Genomic DNA, 16302 nt, shown 5'->3' with positions numbered 1-16302 from the left:
ACCAGCTTCAGTCTTGCAGTCCTCTCTGCCGGTTTCTCTTTCCTACTTTCCCCAGCAAGTACAGAATCTGCCCTGTCGGAGGTCAAAGGGGCCCGGCAAAGGGCAGGGCTGGTCAGCTGACACCACGCTGAGCAGTGACTGACGGCGTGTCGTGAGCTCCGTCCACTGCAACCCTCTGGCCCGTGGACTGGAAGCCCTTCACACCTCGCTCTGCTCACACACCTGAAGGACTCTTTGAGGACCTGAATATACAGCGTCTTGTAGAGAAACTTGGTGAAAGCACACAAGGAAGGAAAATGAGGTCGTGTTTGAAGAACTTCCCACTCCTCTTCTTCTTGGATTTCTCAAGTTCATGTTATGCATTTTTTTTTTCTTTTAAGTGAGAGGAGGGGAGATAGAGAGACAGACTCCCACATGTGCCCTGTCTGGGATCCACCTGGCAACCTCTTCTGGGGCCGATGCTCAAACCAACCAAGCTATCCTCAGTGCCTGAGGCGGGTGCTCGAACCAGTCAAGCCACTGGCTGTGGGAGGTAATGAAAGAGAGAGGGGGAGAGGGAAGGGGAGAGAAGCAGATGGTCGCTTCTCATGTGTGCCTTGACCTGGGATGGAACCTGGGATGTCCATATTCTGGGCCTACGCTCTATCCACTGTATTTTAATATCTGAATAAGCAGTCAGGTAAAATGGGGCTCATCTTTGCAGGTTTTGGTCTCAGGTTCACCACTGACTTTAATCACACCATTCTACCTTTCTACGCCCTTGGCCTCGTCATTTCTGAAAGGAGACATCTGCGTAAGGCTGGACGGTGTTTTGAAGTAAGGCAGCAGGGAAAAGAGGCTATGAGTGTACAGACTCACATTCACCACTCTGCCGGCCCCGGGACCCCCACACCTGTCTTACACTTGACCCACTTCAGCCGGGACAGCCCCGTCCCCTCCGCCTGCCTCAGGAAAAAGACATCTAATAATCCACGGCCCATGAATTACAGGAGATGGGGATGAGGGTGGGAGGAGATTGTGACAAAACTTACATGAATTCCTCTACTGTCATTTCTATAAAACCAAAATAACAGTGTAAAACCGAATCATTAAGCTGTATGAATGTCAATTTATCACCTGCCTATTTTAATTCTGAACCGTTGCCCCCCCCTCCCCCACCACCACCAAGCACTTTTCAACTTCGGTCTTGATTGATAGTTATTTTTGTGAATTTGCCTCAGATTCCGTGCTGGTATCATAAGCTCATCTAGCAGAGACACATTTATCTTTCTGGGCAGTCCACACGCAGGCAGTCCGTGAGCTGCCTGGGCTGTAGCAGACACTTACCCATTGCTTCCAACATTGAATGAAGGCATAATGTAAAAATACATGTTTAATTTTTAGTGTGGATTTTTTTAAGTTTCCTACTTGCCTCTCCACTGTATTTGATAATAAACATCTTTTCCTCTCATACAAGGACTGTGCACATCTGTCAGCCAACAGACGCTGGTTGGAACTGTCCTCAATTCATTTGTTCCAAAGAGTAACTCTAGGATGTGGACACACCCACAGGGACTGTGATCTCTAGTTTTTAAACAAAACCAAAAACGGGCAGAGCGGGGGCTTCAACAGCACGGTTCCGCCTCTAAAAAGATATTATAACATTTAACCTAATTACTTCCTTAAACTGTGAATCTGAATTTAATCAAGGTCTTCCCTCTTCACATGCGTTAGTTACATCTCTATCCTCACTGTCTCTGCTTCCAAATGCAGGCGTTGGCAAAAGCAGGTTTACTGTTGCAAGACAAATAAATGATACAATGATTAATGAGTAGTAATACAATAATCAGGAATAACTCGTTTTGTGCACTCACAGCATAGACCCACTCTTTCACATCCTGTGTTTTCCCTCCTTTCCTTCCTTCTTCCACACAGAGCCCCACTTCTTGGCAATTCACACCAAAATCCACATTCATTTGCTAGGACCACCATAGAAGGCTACCCTAAACTGGGTGGCTTAAAACAACATAAAGGTGCTGTTTCCCAGTTCTGGAAGCTAGAAGTGTGACATTCAAGTGTCAATGGGGCGCTACTTCCTCTGAGACCCGTAGGGGACAACCGTTCATTGTCCCTCCAGATTCTGGGGGTTTGCTGACAATCCTTGCCATCTCCGGGCTGGTGGATACATCACTCCACTCTCCACCTCCCTGACCTTAGGCCGTCTTTCCTTGGGTGTGTTCCCAACAGCCGTCCTCCGCGTCCTCCCCCTTGTAACACCTACCGACCCCTTGGTCCACACACCACCCTCTGCCCAAACTCAGTGAGAATCTGCCTGTCGTCCACGGCCCTTCATTCTTTGCCCACTCCAGTGACTTCCCGCACCACCGAGACCATCCAGCGTCCGCCTCCTCGGTAACTAACCGTCCCACCACCAATATTTTTCTTTTCCCTTTCACAGCCTCACCCAGCCCCCATCTCCCTTGACCTTGCTATTAATTAATTACTGCATCATCTCCAAAAGCTTTACTTCAAACATATCACTCCAATCTTGACCCCTTACACGCCTTCCCCCTTCCCCAAACTCTTCGACCTCCTGGAGACCACCGATCCACCGAGCTCGCCCCTGGCATCCGCGCTGCCCGCCCTTCCCTTCCACCCCGAGTCCCTCCGGGTGGACTCCAGGACCAACCACCCTGATTCCTCCAGAGGCCCCTCAGTTCCACGTCCCTCTCTCCTTTTTCATCTGACGTAATTGCGCAGGCAATACGGCAATAACTCGTTAGCCTGATGAAGCCCATCTCTTTAACTATTTTGAACCCAAGCGACAGAGATGGCTGAAGAACCCACACGTCCGTTCACGGCTCTCATGTTCTCTGGACAGATTCGGAAGAGAAAGCAAACAGGGCTTGACACCCTCTTATGCTTCCTCACTAAGACCCTCTCGCGTATAAGACACACCTTAATTATGGGGTCCGAAATTTGAAGAAAAAAAAAAGTATTACATAAAGTGATTGAACCCAAGTTGTATTCATCATAAAATTCATACAGCTTCTTGTTGCTGTCTAAAGTCCCAACCATTAGCTTGTCCTCGTCTGTGTCTGATGACGAATCGCTGTCTTCAACAATGAGCGCAAAAACCAAGTGGGGAAAAGTGGGAAATGCAAGTAAAAAAAACCCACAACCGTGGTAGAAGACGCACCCAATTTCTAGACCCCAAATTTTCCAAAAAGTGTGTGTCTCATACATGAGGAAATACAGTATTTCCTTCCTCCCTTTCCAGAATGCCTATTCATACTTTCAACTTCTCTTCAACTCTCTATCCTGTTCTCCTCGTAGCCTCAGCGATCTTGCCTCACACTCTGTTGAGCAAATAAAAACCTTCCGATGAGAACTCCTTGCCTTCATCCTCCCACCACCTAACATACGAGCCTCTGCCTGGCACCCTGCCCCAAGGCTTCTTAGAACTGTCCACCCCATTCCCTCTCACTGGAAGAATCCTTTGATACAGGTGACGGTCTCCTCCAAGTCCCAGACACCACTGTCTCTTCCTACTGGACCTCTTCCCTCAATATATGGAGAGGCTCTGTCTCCCCCTCCCACCCCTCCCGCCAGGGTCTTCCTCCTGACGCTTCCCCAGTTTTCTAGTGTCGCCTCACTTCCGGATACCCTGTTCTCTTCCCCGCCCAGTTTTATCGGGCTCCTTCCTCCGTTCACACGGTCCACAAGCTCACCATGTCTCCAGAGTAACAAACAAGAAGGACTTTTGATGCCCTGGTCCGTCTTACCCTCTCGGCCTCAATAAGGAGAACTGACTGTGACCTTCCCCTCCTCCCTTGGTTTCTCTGATATCAGAGTCTCTTTCTGCTCTTTGCGAAGTCTAAACCCCCAGGGCCTTGCCTAGGTCCTCCATCTCTCAGCGGCCTTAGCCCCAGGACTGCAAACACCATTTTTACATCAACAACGTCTGAGCCTCCACCTGCTTCTTGCCAGCTGCTATCTGACAGCTGGACTTCGGTATGGAGCAGAAATTTCACACCGAATGCCACCAAATACAACACCTCTATCTTCCCCACACCAGCTCCTTCCTTTTGCTCCTCAGCCTCAATTCAATCTCACCTCTTAGGTCTGCCTTCTCATCTTCCTCCAAAGACACTTGCGGGCTTCTGGCCTTTCAGGTAGAGTTCAATGTCACCTCCACTAGGAAGCCTTCTCTGACTGCCACATAGAAAGAAGTCCCCGCCAACCATTCTGCGTCATTTTATTTTTGTTTACTTTCACCGGAGCCCATGATAGTCTGACATTAGCACATATTTAATAATTTTTGCTTTCAGCAAAAAAAAGTTGAAACATTCTTTTTTTATTATTATTCATTTTTTTTAGAGAAGAGAGACAGAGAGAGAGAGAAAGAGGGGGGGGATGAGCAGGAAGCATCAATTCACATATGTGCTTTGACTGGTTTTGAACCAGCGACCTCAGCATTTCAGGTCGACACTTGATCCACTGTACCACCACAGGTCAGGCCGAAACATTATTCCTAATAACTACTATTAAAAACAAAGTAAATGTCTGATAACAAAGGCAAGCGCTCAATAAATTTTGGTACCTCCACTCCCAAGGAATCTCATGCTGCTGTATAAAACTATTTTAAAAGTTAGTAAGAATGTGAGCAGTTATTTCTGATCGGATTAGAGAGCAAGTATAAAATTGTTTACGATTAAAGCTATTTAGGGGAAAAACCGTTGTGTATAAGGAAATAAAGGACAATCTCCTTTCAGCCTGGTTGTTTTGGGTGGTGTGACTCTATGTTTGGGGTCTTTTCTTCACCTTTGTCTGCATGGTTTAAATCATCTGTAATGATCATGAAAAATAACTTAAAAATTAAATCAAAGGACTAAAAAAAGGTTGAATGAAGATGAACTCCAAAAGAAGTATTTTGATGTGCAAGTTGTTACGTGTTAACCCGAGAGGTCTGTGAAGTGAACTGAATTGCCTTTCCTTTTTGAATTATTGAAGATTTGAAGTGTTTTACTCCAGAACTCCCCAATATTTTCCATTGGAGAATACTTAAAAGAGATTCCTCAGAGCTTTTGGGTCACGGTGGACCTAGGAGTCAGAGGAAGATAGCTGGAATTCCCTGTGGGTTTGGGGACCCGACCATCTGTACTCTGGTTTCCACTGTCAATTATCAACTAACAAATACACTGAATAAAAGGACTTAGCAAGTACATTATGTATTTTTTTGGGGGGGGGGAGGGGAATTTCTGGTCTTAATTCCTAACTAAGAAAATCTTATCCTAGAGACATAAACTATGAACATATATACATTAACTCCAGTTAATAAATAACCCTTACAGAACTCCAACCACGTGTAGAAGAAACAGACTTTTTCCCTGTGCCCAGGAGAGACTTAGATTTGCTTATTCATTTGATTTAAAGAGAAAAGGAAGCAGGTTCGACCAGAGGCTAGATCTATCAAATCCTTACAGCTGGTGTAAATAAATGGGACACTTAATCCTACCTGGCACCGTGAACCACTAGAGTAGCTATGACACCACCACTTCTGCGTTTCCTTAACACGTTCACATTCCCAAACAATCTCACCACTGCCCTGTTTTATTACAACCCATCCTTAAAAGACTGATGGACAGCACACTCGCTGAGGAATCAGGGACCTTTTCACAGAGGCTGAATAATTCCCACAAGGTCAGAGAGCAAGGAGTCCCACACACACGAAGCCAAAACACCCCCCGGCTTGGCCCCTAACCTGGAAATATGAGTTATTGTAATTAAGGTATGATAAATATGCCTTCTCTGCTATTGTTCTGCTGAAGATTTTCAGGCGACCTGCAAAGTGAAGACCAACACTTCTGAAGTTCCAGCCTGTTCACTCCAGTCCACTTCCAGTATCATTCGGAAAGATTTCACAAAGATCCACTTAGATGGAACAGCCCTGGGAAGGTACAAGCAGCTGAAAACTGGGAGGTGAAGTCTGAGGACAGACAGGAGGTGCAGGGGGAGGGGCCAGGCGGCTCAGGAGAGTGCCCGCGCGGGTGGGTAATGAAACGCGGACCAGAGGGAACGCCATCTGTATAAATCAGGCCTGGAGTTGACAGGTAATTTTGTGTGGGTCCCTTGAGAAGTGGCCCTCGGGGCTTCATTATTGATGAAGAGATTTTTCTTCAAAGTGGCCCAGTCAGGAGTGCCTCCAGGGGACATTCATAAGCACTCATAATATCAATTTCCAAGCACCTGGGAGGTAGGGACACAGATCGTCTCTTTAATTACCACGATCGAGGTAGAGGACAGACAGTGCAAACACAATGACACAACCAAGCCGAAATTCTCAAAGAAATAAAATCAGGATAATCTAGTGCAAAAAAAAAGTGTATTATTTAAATCAGTTCAGAAAGGACATGATTTACCTTTCCTTTTCTTGGTGTGAAGTAGGTTGATCACCTTCTCCTTCCCCTTCCCAGACTTAAAAAGGGGGGGCAGTTATGAACAAGTACAGTGTGCACAGGGATGCTTAAAAGTCTAGGAAGAAACTTTCTGTGAAGCTAATGCACTTGCTTAGAGAAAGTGAAGCTTCGTCCAGTTTGTACATAAATATCATTTGTGTTTTTGTTTTAAGAAAAACTAATTGTGTTGGAATTTCTTTTCAGAAAAGGATACCTTCAAATCCCTTCTAAACAGTATCATTGAGAATGCCAAGAAGAAATTTTCACCAGCGTACTGGTCCTGATCTAGTCTCAAAAACCGCTCAGGAAAGCACTGAAAAGTCCATCCACTGCAGTGAAACAGTCAAGTCGGGGGTGGGGGGCTGTGAGCCCTGGTGTGAGTCTTATTCCTTCCTGTGTTAGACGTGGAAGTCCTGTGCAGACCAGTGTGTATCAACTACTGCCTTCGAATCTCCTGCAGCTAACACGAGAAGGTTGGAGATACAGAGGGCATTAAAATACACTTTTTGAAATAGAAATAAAAAGCAAAATGATGAGTGAGGTTCTTTAATTTGACCTGAATTTCAGAGGCTGCCCCATCTCGGTAAAACTGACAAGGAGAATTCAGGAAATTTCCCACAAGACTGAGCTGCAACCCTTTTGAATTTATTATGAGCCTCCTTCCTAATTCTTTCAACTACATTAACTCTCCCCTCCCTCACATGCTTTAACAGACTTTGACACCACTAGTTAATTCTTGGAGTTGAACAACATTCTACCCAAATGATGTTTATGCAACACGCATGATGTGTGCAATAATATTTAAAAGTATTGCAGCCATTGAAAAAGCATACATTCTATGTGACAGATGCTATCTGAGGCATCATATGTACATGACTCCAATTAACCCTTGCAGCTACTATATGAAATAATCAAGATTAAATCCCACTGACAGAATAAGACATGACAGTCCAGGAAAGGACTGGACCACCGTCACACAAATAAAAAAAAAAAAAATAGAGCCAGCATTTGAACCCAGGCCTGTTTTAATATGAGGCTTTCTATTTTTTAAATGATGGAATGAAGCCTCATGCTGTGAAATATGAAAATAACTTTATGCAAAAGAACTAAGTTCCTAACATGAATCGGTACCTGTTCAGTCTAAAAGAAAAGTTATACATTGAGTTAAATGCAGATGTCTCATACCTGCTAGTGTAACAAGCTAATTAATCCTTTGAGTAGTACGAACGTTCATGTGTGTCCTCACTCAAAGGATTGACAAAAAACTCACTACTCAAAGGGTTAAAAGCAATGGAAGGCATAATAATTATAAACTACAGGAAAGAGTTATCTCGGTAGTGTAACTGGCTACAGAATATCTGTGGACATCCATACTGTTGATGTGTGAGGCCCCAAAACTCCTCCTATCTTGACACAGAAGATTAAGAGCAAATGAAATCCAGAAGGTAAACCCGTCACATTCAAAAATTAAAATCCTGATTGTAGATCAATTTACCATCTTAGAATGCCTTATTAAATGTCTCTGAATCAAGGCAGGGTAAAGGCTGACCAGGCGGTGGCGCAGTGGATAGAGTATCAGCCTGGGACTCAGAGGACCCAAGTTTGAAACCCCGAGGTCACCAGCTTGAGCGTGGGCTCATCCAGCTTGAGCATGCGGTCATAGATATGACCCTATGGTCACTGGCTTGAGCCTGAAGGTTGCTTGATTGAAGCCCAAGGTCACTGGCTTGAGCAAGGGGTCATTCGTTCTGCTGTTGCCCCCCCCCCTCCGTCAAGGCACATATGAGAAAGCAATCGATGAACAAGTAAGGTGCCACAGGAAGAATTGATGCTACTCATCTCTCTCCCTTCCTGCCTGTCCCTATCTGTCTCTCTCTCTCTCTCTCTGTCCCTCTCTCTCTCTCCCACAGGAAAAAAAAAGAAAAAGACAGTGTATCGATAAAAGAATTTTTCTTAGAGTTTTAACCCTTTGAGCAGTAAGATTTTTTTCATGCTCGCTGACTCCTGGGAGTGAATTTGTTTTTGTTTTTTTTTTTCAAAAAATAAAATTAGTTCCAGTTACAGTTTTATTAACTTAAAATCATGTTTGTTTAATAACCAATTTATGGAAACAAGAAAAACATATATTTGCCTTTTTTTAATCTTGCCTTACACATATTTAAAATAAAAATTTTTGTTATCTCATGTAATTCTCACGAATCTCCAGCTCAAAGTTTAAAGATGGACATGTGTGCTCGTCCTCTGGATGATGTGGAGGCACGAGGACGTACATGAACATGAGCACTGCTCAAAGGGTTAGGGACTAAAGGTTTTTGGCCCCTATCGCTCCCTGTATCCATTCGGCTGAAAGGTAGAAAGGGCAATCACCAACTTCCTTTCCAATCACCAACTTCTTTTCCAATCACCTCTTTAGCACAATCATGCCTGCCCCGTATGTATCTACTGTCCTACTTCTTTCTCATTATTATTTCATTACTTAATTTTTTTCAGTCGCATTGTCTCTCATGTTGGTGTTTTTAAGATTATGCTACTTATTCTCCCACAGCGACCAGACAAGTCTACCTTATGGGAACATCTACTTTTCAGGGTTCTTGCCCGTTTATATCCAGAGTTTGGTGACAAGGCTGCATTTAAATACACTGCTCACAAAAATCAGGGGATCAGGGACCGTGCAGACACTCCAGGGCTCTCAGCCTTTTGCACGGCGCGTTTTCACTGAAATCAAAGTTGGTTTTGCATCTCATTTGCATAATCAAACACCTTTCTTTGACTTGTCCTTTGCTTTTCTGACGTTCTTGTTTAATAAAAAATGTCAAATGCTTCTTTTTTTATTATCACTTCATATTCATTTTGAAATATCACCTAAATTTTGTGAGCAGTATAGTTAAGGAAAGATATGACTCCCTAAAGATAATGCAATTATTTCAGCATTTTTTGACTCTAGAGACCTTCCTGAAATTTTTACTAACTCTTTATAGTAAGTAAATGTCTACCTTTCCAAAAACTGGAGTTTTCTTCCAGAACGTAAGCAAGGAGGCTACTGAATTCCAGCACATTGTTACAATTAAGCCATCAGTCAACGCTACCTGCTAGGGTTCAGAGAAAGCAGACCCAAACTAAAAATCTCCCTAGTGACAGAGTCATCATTAGTCATTAATCTCACAGTTTTCAATTAAACTACTAAACCCAGCCCTCTGAATTCATGGGTAGGAAGTAAAATTTCTTTTTAACTGTATTGAAATATATATATATATATATATATATATATATATATATATATATATATATATATGACATATTTAATTGTAGAAATTTGAAGTCCCTTAACCTACAAAGATATCACTGGAATGAGGCCAACTCTCTAAATCACATAATCAGACATATTTGTACTACCCGGATAAATTCCTGAGAAAGAAGAAATTCTTTAAAGTAAAACTAAGTATGGTCCCGGGGCAGTATGAAGGAGGGGAGGGAGGACAACTCAGATTCACAAAACAGGTTTAAAGTCTTAAAAGTAAAAGAAAAAACTGAAAGCCTTCGATTTTTGTAGATCTGTGGCGCCTGGCCAGTAACAGACAAGAAAGGGCTGTTCCTTGTACACAGGGTACAAACCTCCTAAGTTTAAGTAAATAAACAAGCAGGGCTTCTGCAAAGCTGGATCTTCCCTTGCTCCTCTGAATCCAGGACCTGCTTCCCTCCCTAGGGGCAAAAGCAGTTAGGACAAAGGGTATTCTGACATCATCTGATTCAGCTCTCTCTGCCAATTTGTAACTCATGTCTTTTCTTTTGTCAAAACGCTCCTTAAAATTCACTTTCTCCAAATTGTTTCCATTTTGGCCCCTTTTTCCAAATCTACCATTTTATCTTATTTTCTTATTTCAGAAACACAGAAAACTCCCCATTATCTTCTCCAGTGAATAGAATCCATAGAATAAGTCATTTGAAACTGCTTTTCTTTGACTGGAAATGCATGGTGATTTTGTGGACAAGGAGCCGAGATCCCTTTTTATTCAGGGTAAACTGGAAATGAGTTTATCACCATTTATTGTTCGCTACCTGATACGGCAAAGGACAGACCCTGACTTGTGCTTGAGGAGGCTGTAGAAGGGAAGGTAGCAATTTAGTTTGGCTGCAAATGTTTACCAAAATTACTAGTACTCAAAGAGTTAAAAACATACGTTTTTCTTTAGATAGACCTTTTTTTTAAGATTTTTTATTTATTCCTTTTAGAGAGGGGAGAGAAAGAGGGTGAGAGAGAAGGGGGGTGGAGCAGGAAGCATCAACTCCCACATGTGACTTGACCAGGCAAGTCCAGAGTTTTGAACTGGTGACCTCGGCATTCCAGGTTGATGCTTCATCCACTGTGTCACCACAGGTCAGGCTAGACTGTTTTTAAAAAATTGATTTGAGGGAGAGAAAGGAAGAGAGGGAGAGGGGGAGAGAGAGAGAGAGAAAGAGAGAGAGAGATACACTGATTTGTTGTTCCACTTTGTTCCTGCATGCATTGGTTGATTCTTGTATGTGACCAGACCTGGAATCAAACCCACAACCTTGGTGAATTGAGATCACACTCTAACCAACTGAGCTAACTGGCCAGGGTGAGCTTTGCTATACTTCTATTGTCTATCCTCAATCATCCATGTCAGTGGGAGGAGAACATGGCGCTGAACAAAAGTAATCTCTTCCAAAGTCATTTTTACTCAATTTTCAATATGCTGATATTATACCAGTTACCAATTTAAACTAAATCAAGTACTGTGAAGGGAAGGAGGTCAATGTCTGAGAGTGGTATTCTTTGAAACCTTTCTTAGAAAATAAGATAAGAAACCTTTGAATTTGTATTTAAAAGTCATGCTTAACAAAATTCAGCTGCGTATCCTAAAAGTGAGCTCACAAAGTCAAATAAGGTTTAAAAGTACACAGCTACAGCCTGACCAGGTGGTGGCACAGGGGACAGAGAGCTGACCTGGGATGCTGAGGACTCAGGTTCAAAAACCCTGAGGTCACCGACTTGAGCACGGTATCATCCGGCTTGAACGCGGGGTCACCACCTTGAGCATGGCATCATCGACATGACCCCATGGTCGCTGGCAGGAAGCCCAAGGTCGTTGGCTTGAGCAAGGGCTCATTGGTTTGGCTGGAGCCCCACCCCCCTGCACCATCACCACCCCGTCAAGGCACTTTTGAGAAAGCAATCAACAAACAACTAAAGTCAGAAACTACGAGTTGATGCTTCTCAACTCTCTCCCTTTCTGTCTGTCTCACTCTCTCTCTAAGAAAAAAAAAAAGTATACAGCTATAGTTAGTGAACGTTAGAATACTAATCATTTCATTGGCATTGATTTTCCAGAGTTTTCTATATATTTTTTTGGGTTTTTTTGTTTTTTTTTTTAGTTTTCTATATTTTTAAACATGTTTGTCCTCTTTTGAAAAGGAAATACCATATTTTGACATTTGCTAATTACCTTTATTTTCCTCACTTAACAGATGATGCAAGTATGACTAGAGAAGCTGAGTAACTTGCCTGGAGTTGCGGGGCTAACAATGGGTGGAAGCAGATCTCAGTGTCCGGCTCTGAGCCACACGAAAGTGTCTGGGGGAAAAACTGCCTTCCCAGGGAACTTCTCCCATTACCACAATGCCAGCTTCCGAGTCTATGAGCTAGGGTCTGCTGCGGAGTGTCTGTGACCTACTACGCCTACCTTCCAGCCCCAGGGCATCCCAGTTTTGGAGTTGGGTGACCTTCTGATTCTTTTTCATGCCCCCAACCCTTCAACCTTGACGTGATATTGGATCGAGGTTAGAAATTATGAAGCACACAAAGCAACTGTTTAGACCTCAATAATCTTTTTCCTCAGAAGCAAAGAGAGGTCTTGACCGCATCACGGCGACCTAAGGTCTATAGGTAGCTTTCGGGGAAAATTAAATCACTGCCTCCAACACCTTCTGTGCTTTTCACATTCATCAACTGAACGTTTTCTGTTTCATACCGGTAATTACTTTTTAAATTTCTATTGATTGATTTTAGAGAGAAGGGGAAAGAGAGAGAGAGAGAGAGAGAGAGAGAGAGAGAGAGGAGGGGGGGAGGAGCAGGGAGCATTAGCCCAGAGAAGTTGCTTCCCATATGTGCCTTGACCGGGCAAGCCCCTGGTTTTGAACCAGGGACCTCAGCGCTCCAAACTGGTGCCTTATCCACTGCACATCCACGGGTCAGGCCCATACTGACAAAATTTTTTAAAGCTTACTTGCTTCCCCATGTATTTGAGATGAAGTTCGTGGTCACAGTCACAATGACCTCTAGACAATGGGTTTAATCAATTCACTCAAGGAAAGCAATTATGCAACGCATGCATTTTTGCTTTACTGAGTTTTCATCATTCATTCCGATTCTTCAAACAAAAGTGAACTTGTGTGAGCCAACAGGATCAACTGAGACATCTATGCCTGAACATGTTCCTCTAGGCTTAAGGCATTTTTCTTCACTGCATTATACTTTAATGATTAATTTCATGGTCTTTCATGCTATTCTAGCCCATGAATCACGGGTATTAGAGGGAAAAGTAAGGCACTGTGATTGATCAAAGATGTTACTGATTAAAGTGCTGCGTATCTGAACTGCCTAAATGCTGAAAAACCTTGTGTATCGCTATTCTAGGTTAGAAATAACATCATACAGACTCCAGGTAGATGGAGGAGAGTGAGTGTGACGGCTTGGACTTCTTAGGTTGAAACAATACAGGACAGTAAGCCAGTCACTTATATGTCATTGACATCTTCTCCCTCAGCGTAAGCTGGTTAAGAGCTGATTTCAAAGACAAATGCAAGAGAGACAGAGAAAGAAACCAGTTAAGCAGATAACATACCATTCTGAAATCCAAAAGCTCCCTGCCCTGACACTGTTTCTAAAATCAGTATTTGCCTGAACTTTGCTATTATTATTGACTTAGGGAATAAATAAGGCGGGGCGGGGGGTGGATATGGTTAGGTCAAAGTAACAAGGACTAAAAGGACTATCATGTAAATAAAAAATCAAGTCTCTTTAACCCTTCTCACACATTGACAAGTACTGGGTTCAATATCTCATCTTGATGCATAGGGAAAAGCCAATTATGCACAAGAGAAAACGACGAGTAAATTAACTGGAGGGGCCCACAAAATATAAATACTTGGGCTCTTGTTACTAGAACGGATTTCTCAAACCCAGGTATGGAGTCTGGAGGTAACAAAGACTGCCACCCGCCCAGCAGAAGACCAAGTTCTTTCCCTCAACAATGGAGGCGGAACGTGCCAGAAGCAGCCACCCCGCAAACAGGTGGTTTTAAAGTTTTGCCTAAGTCACTGGACGCACCAGGGAAAGGAAAATTTTTGTCATTTCTAAAGAAAACACAGGCAGGCGTGCATACCCACCTCTTATCAGAGCAGGAGACTCGCATAAAGAAAAGCCCCAAACAAGACGCTACCCCGCAGTGTCCCTGAGCTCAGAAAGGCCGGCACGGGTGGGCAGGTAGGAGTGAAGTCCCTGTTTATAATTCAACCCGGCTCGCCGCCTGCAGAAAGGTCCTCTGGGGAGAACTCTCAGGGCACGGTCCTTTCAGGTAGGACTTGCCAGTCACAGGAAAGCAAGGTGACATTTTTACAGAAACAGCGGGAGGAAAGCGAACACTGTGGAGAGGGGAGAAAGCCACGCTGAACTTGAATTCATCGCGTTCTCAACACTTTGTTTCCTTCTCCCCACGGGTGGTCATTTCCTGGACGGCACTCTGGCTCGCTGGCGGGGACCACCCGGAATGAACGATTTGTGCCCCCCCCCCCGGCAGTCACTCAGGATGCAGGTGTCGCAGGTGGGGGGCAGCAGACAGGTGCCCCCAGAGTAGGCGGGGGGGGGGCGGAAGGGGAGAAGCGGGGGGGGGGGGGACGGTCGGACAGGGGCGCTGTGCCTGCAGAGACCACCCGTCTGCAGCTCGCAGTCCGCCCCCCTCAGTCACGCCGCTGAGGACAGGCCGGGTTCCGACCAGGGCACCCCCTCCTGCTCGCGTGGGACCCCTCGGCCACCACGCAGACCTCCCGCGGAGGCCCGGCCCCCGCGTCTCCCGCTCCTCCCGGGGTGCAGCGCTGGCCGCTGGGCCTTCCCTGTCCCCCCACCGGCGGGGACGCCTCCCGCCCCCCGGGGAGCCGGCTCGCTGTCCGTACCTCGATGTCCGCCGCGTCCTTGCTGAGCACAGGGGCCATGGCAACGGCTGCAGTCCGGCGTCCAGAAGACAGACCCTCCTCCGCGCGTTCTCGGGCTCCGAAGGCACTGCTTGCGCGAGCGCGAGTGGAAGAGGAAACACCAGGGCCAGCGGCGTGGGGCGGGACGGGCCGTGACGCCCTCGGCTGGGGGCGGAGCGAGCACGGGAGGACACGCCCAGGGGCGGAGCTAGAGGGCAGGTTGTGCCTTCGGGGCGGGGCTAGCGTGGAGAACACGCCCTCGGAGGCGGGGCTAGATGGCACGTCGTGCCTGTGGGGCGGGGTTATCACGGAGGACGCGCCCTTGGAGGCGAGGCTAGATGACAGGCCGTTCCCATGGGGCGGGGCTAGCACGGAGGACACGCCCTCAGAGGCGGGGCTTCACGCTCGGCCCAGAGACTCGGGTGCCGGCCGGTCCTCGCCCCGCGCCGCCCGTCCCCGCCCCCAGCCTGGCCTCTGGGTGTCCCTCCGCGGGCGGAAAAATGGGCCGCAGGGCGCATTCGCTCGGGGACTGACTGGCCTTCGCTCTGAAAGGCGGAGCTAGGTAGGCGGGGACCCGAGGTGGCCGCCCCCCAGGACTGCTGGTGACAGCGGTCGGCGCTCCCGGGGACACACTGCTCCTTTCCTTTCCTTTCCCTCCGCGCGCGCCCCGCGAGGTGCAGAAATGCTGCGTTTCAAAGCCCCTCGGGGACAGACAGCGTAGTGCGGCTTCTGCATCCATCCAACCCGGAGGCGGGCAGGACCTGCGCGGCGTGCAGCAGGCCCTGGCGGGGTCCCCCGGGACGTGACCGCCTCGGGGACAGTCCCCGGGCCACGGCGGGCGAGAGAGCTGGGCCAGCCTCCATTTCCGCAGCCCGGGGGGCAGGGAGCAGTAACTGCTGCCTGTGGGCGCTGCAAAAAGTCAAGGCTGTATTTTTTTTTTTTTTTTTCAGAACAGTCCGTTCTCACGGCTCTTTTCAGAAAGAATTTTTTCTATAATGTTAAGCTCTTTGGAAGAGTTGGTCGTTGTGTTTGGTTCTAGGTCTCGCCTGGGATATTCGACCCCGGTTTCATTTAGAGACGGTGTCAGTCCAGCAGACATCCACCTCATCTTTGAGGAGCCTGGTGCCCCACACCTCTCTCTCCTCTCCCCCACCGAGACCAATGCACCTCTGAATAAGCCACCTTCCCCCCTCCTCCAAGCTCTCCAAGGGCCACTCTGGACATGACTGGTTAGGTTTCCAACCACAAAGTCATCTATCTCTCATCCTCCAACCGCTTTCCTCGCTGGGCACGTGTCCTCCGCGTGGAGGACTCTTCACATGTACTCATCCTTTTAGTTGTCAGAGAAGCCTTCCGGGACCCATCCCCACCACGGGACAAGATTAGACTCACCCTGTCTCTGTTCTTTTTTTTTTTTTTTTTTTTTTTTTATAACACCCGATTTTTCATGCCCAGCTCTGTCAAACTTTACTTGCCTATTTATTTGAGGGAGATTGTTGAACGTCTGTCTTCCAGGAAGAGATTGCCAACTGGAAATTCTGTTCCTTGTGCAGGACTGAAACGTAACCGGCCAAGAATACAGGGCAGTTGAACGAACACGGTAGGTCCTGAAATCGCTTTATGCACCCACCGGTTCATTTTATAAACTTTAGTTCCT

The 16302-nt window shown here is 46.2% G+C and overlaps 1 protein-coding gene across 2 annotated transcripts in view; it reads right to left on the bottom strand.

Moving 5' to 3' along the window:
- The window catches only part of DPYD (dihydropyrimidine dehydrogenase), a 660046-nt gene extending 645262 nt beyond the window's left edge, over nt 1-14784 (bottom strand). For both annotated transcript variants that reach the window (XM_066246448.1, XM_066246450.1), the window contains exon 1: nt 14628-14784. In XM_066246448.1, coding sequence (XP_066102545.1) covers nt 14628-14666 — 39 coding nt within the window. In that variant the 5' untranslated portion in view covers nt 14667-14784. The remainder of the gene's footprint in view (nt 1-14627) is intronic.
- Nucleotides 14785-16302: the final 1518 nt, after the last annotated feature.

This window comes from Saccopteryx bilineata, chromosome 11 (assembly GCF_036850765.1).
Source record: "Saccopteryx bilineata isolate mSacBil1 chromosome 11, mSacBil1_pri_phased_curated, whole genome shotgun sequence".
NCBI lineage: Eukaryota > Metazoa > Chordata > Mammalia > Chiroptera > Emballonuridae > Saccopteryx > Saccopteryx bilineata.
This window is presented reverse-complemented; position numbering and strand designations above follow the sequence as displayed.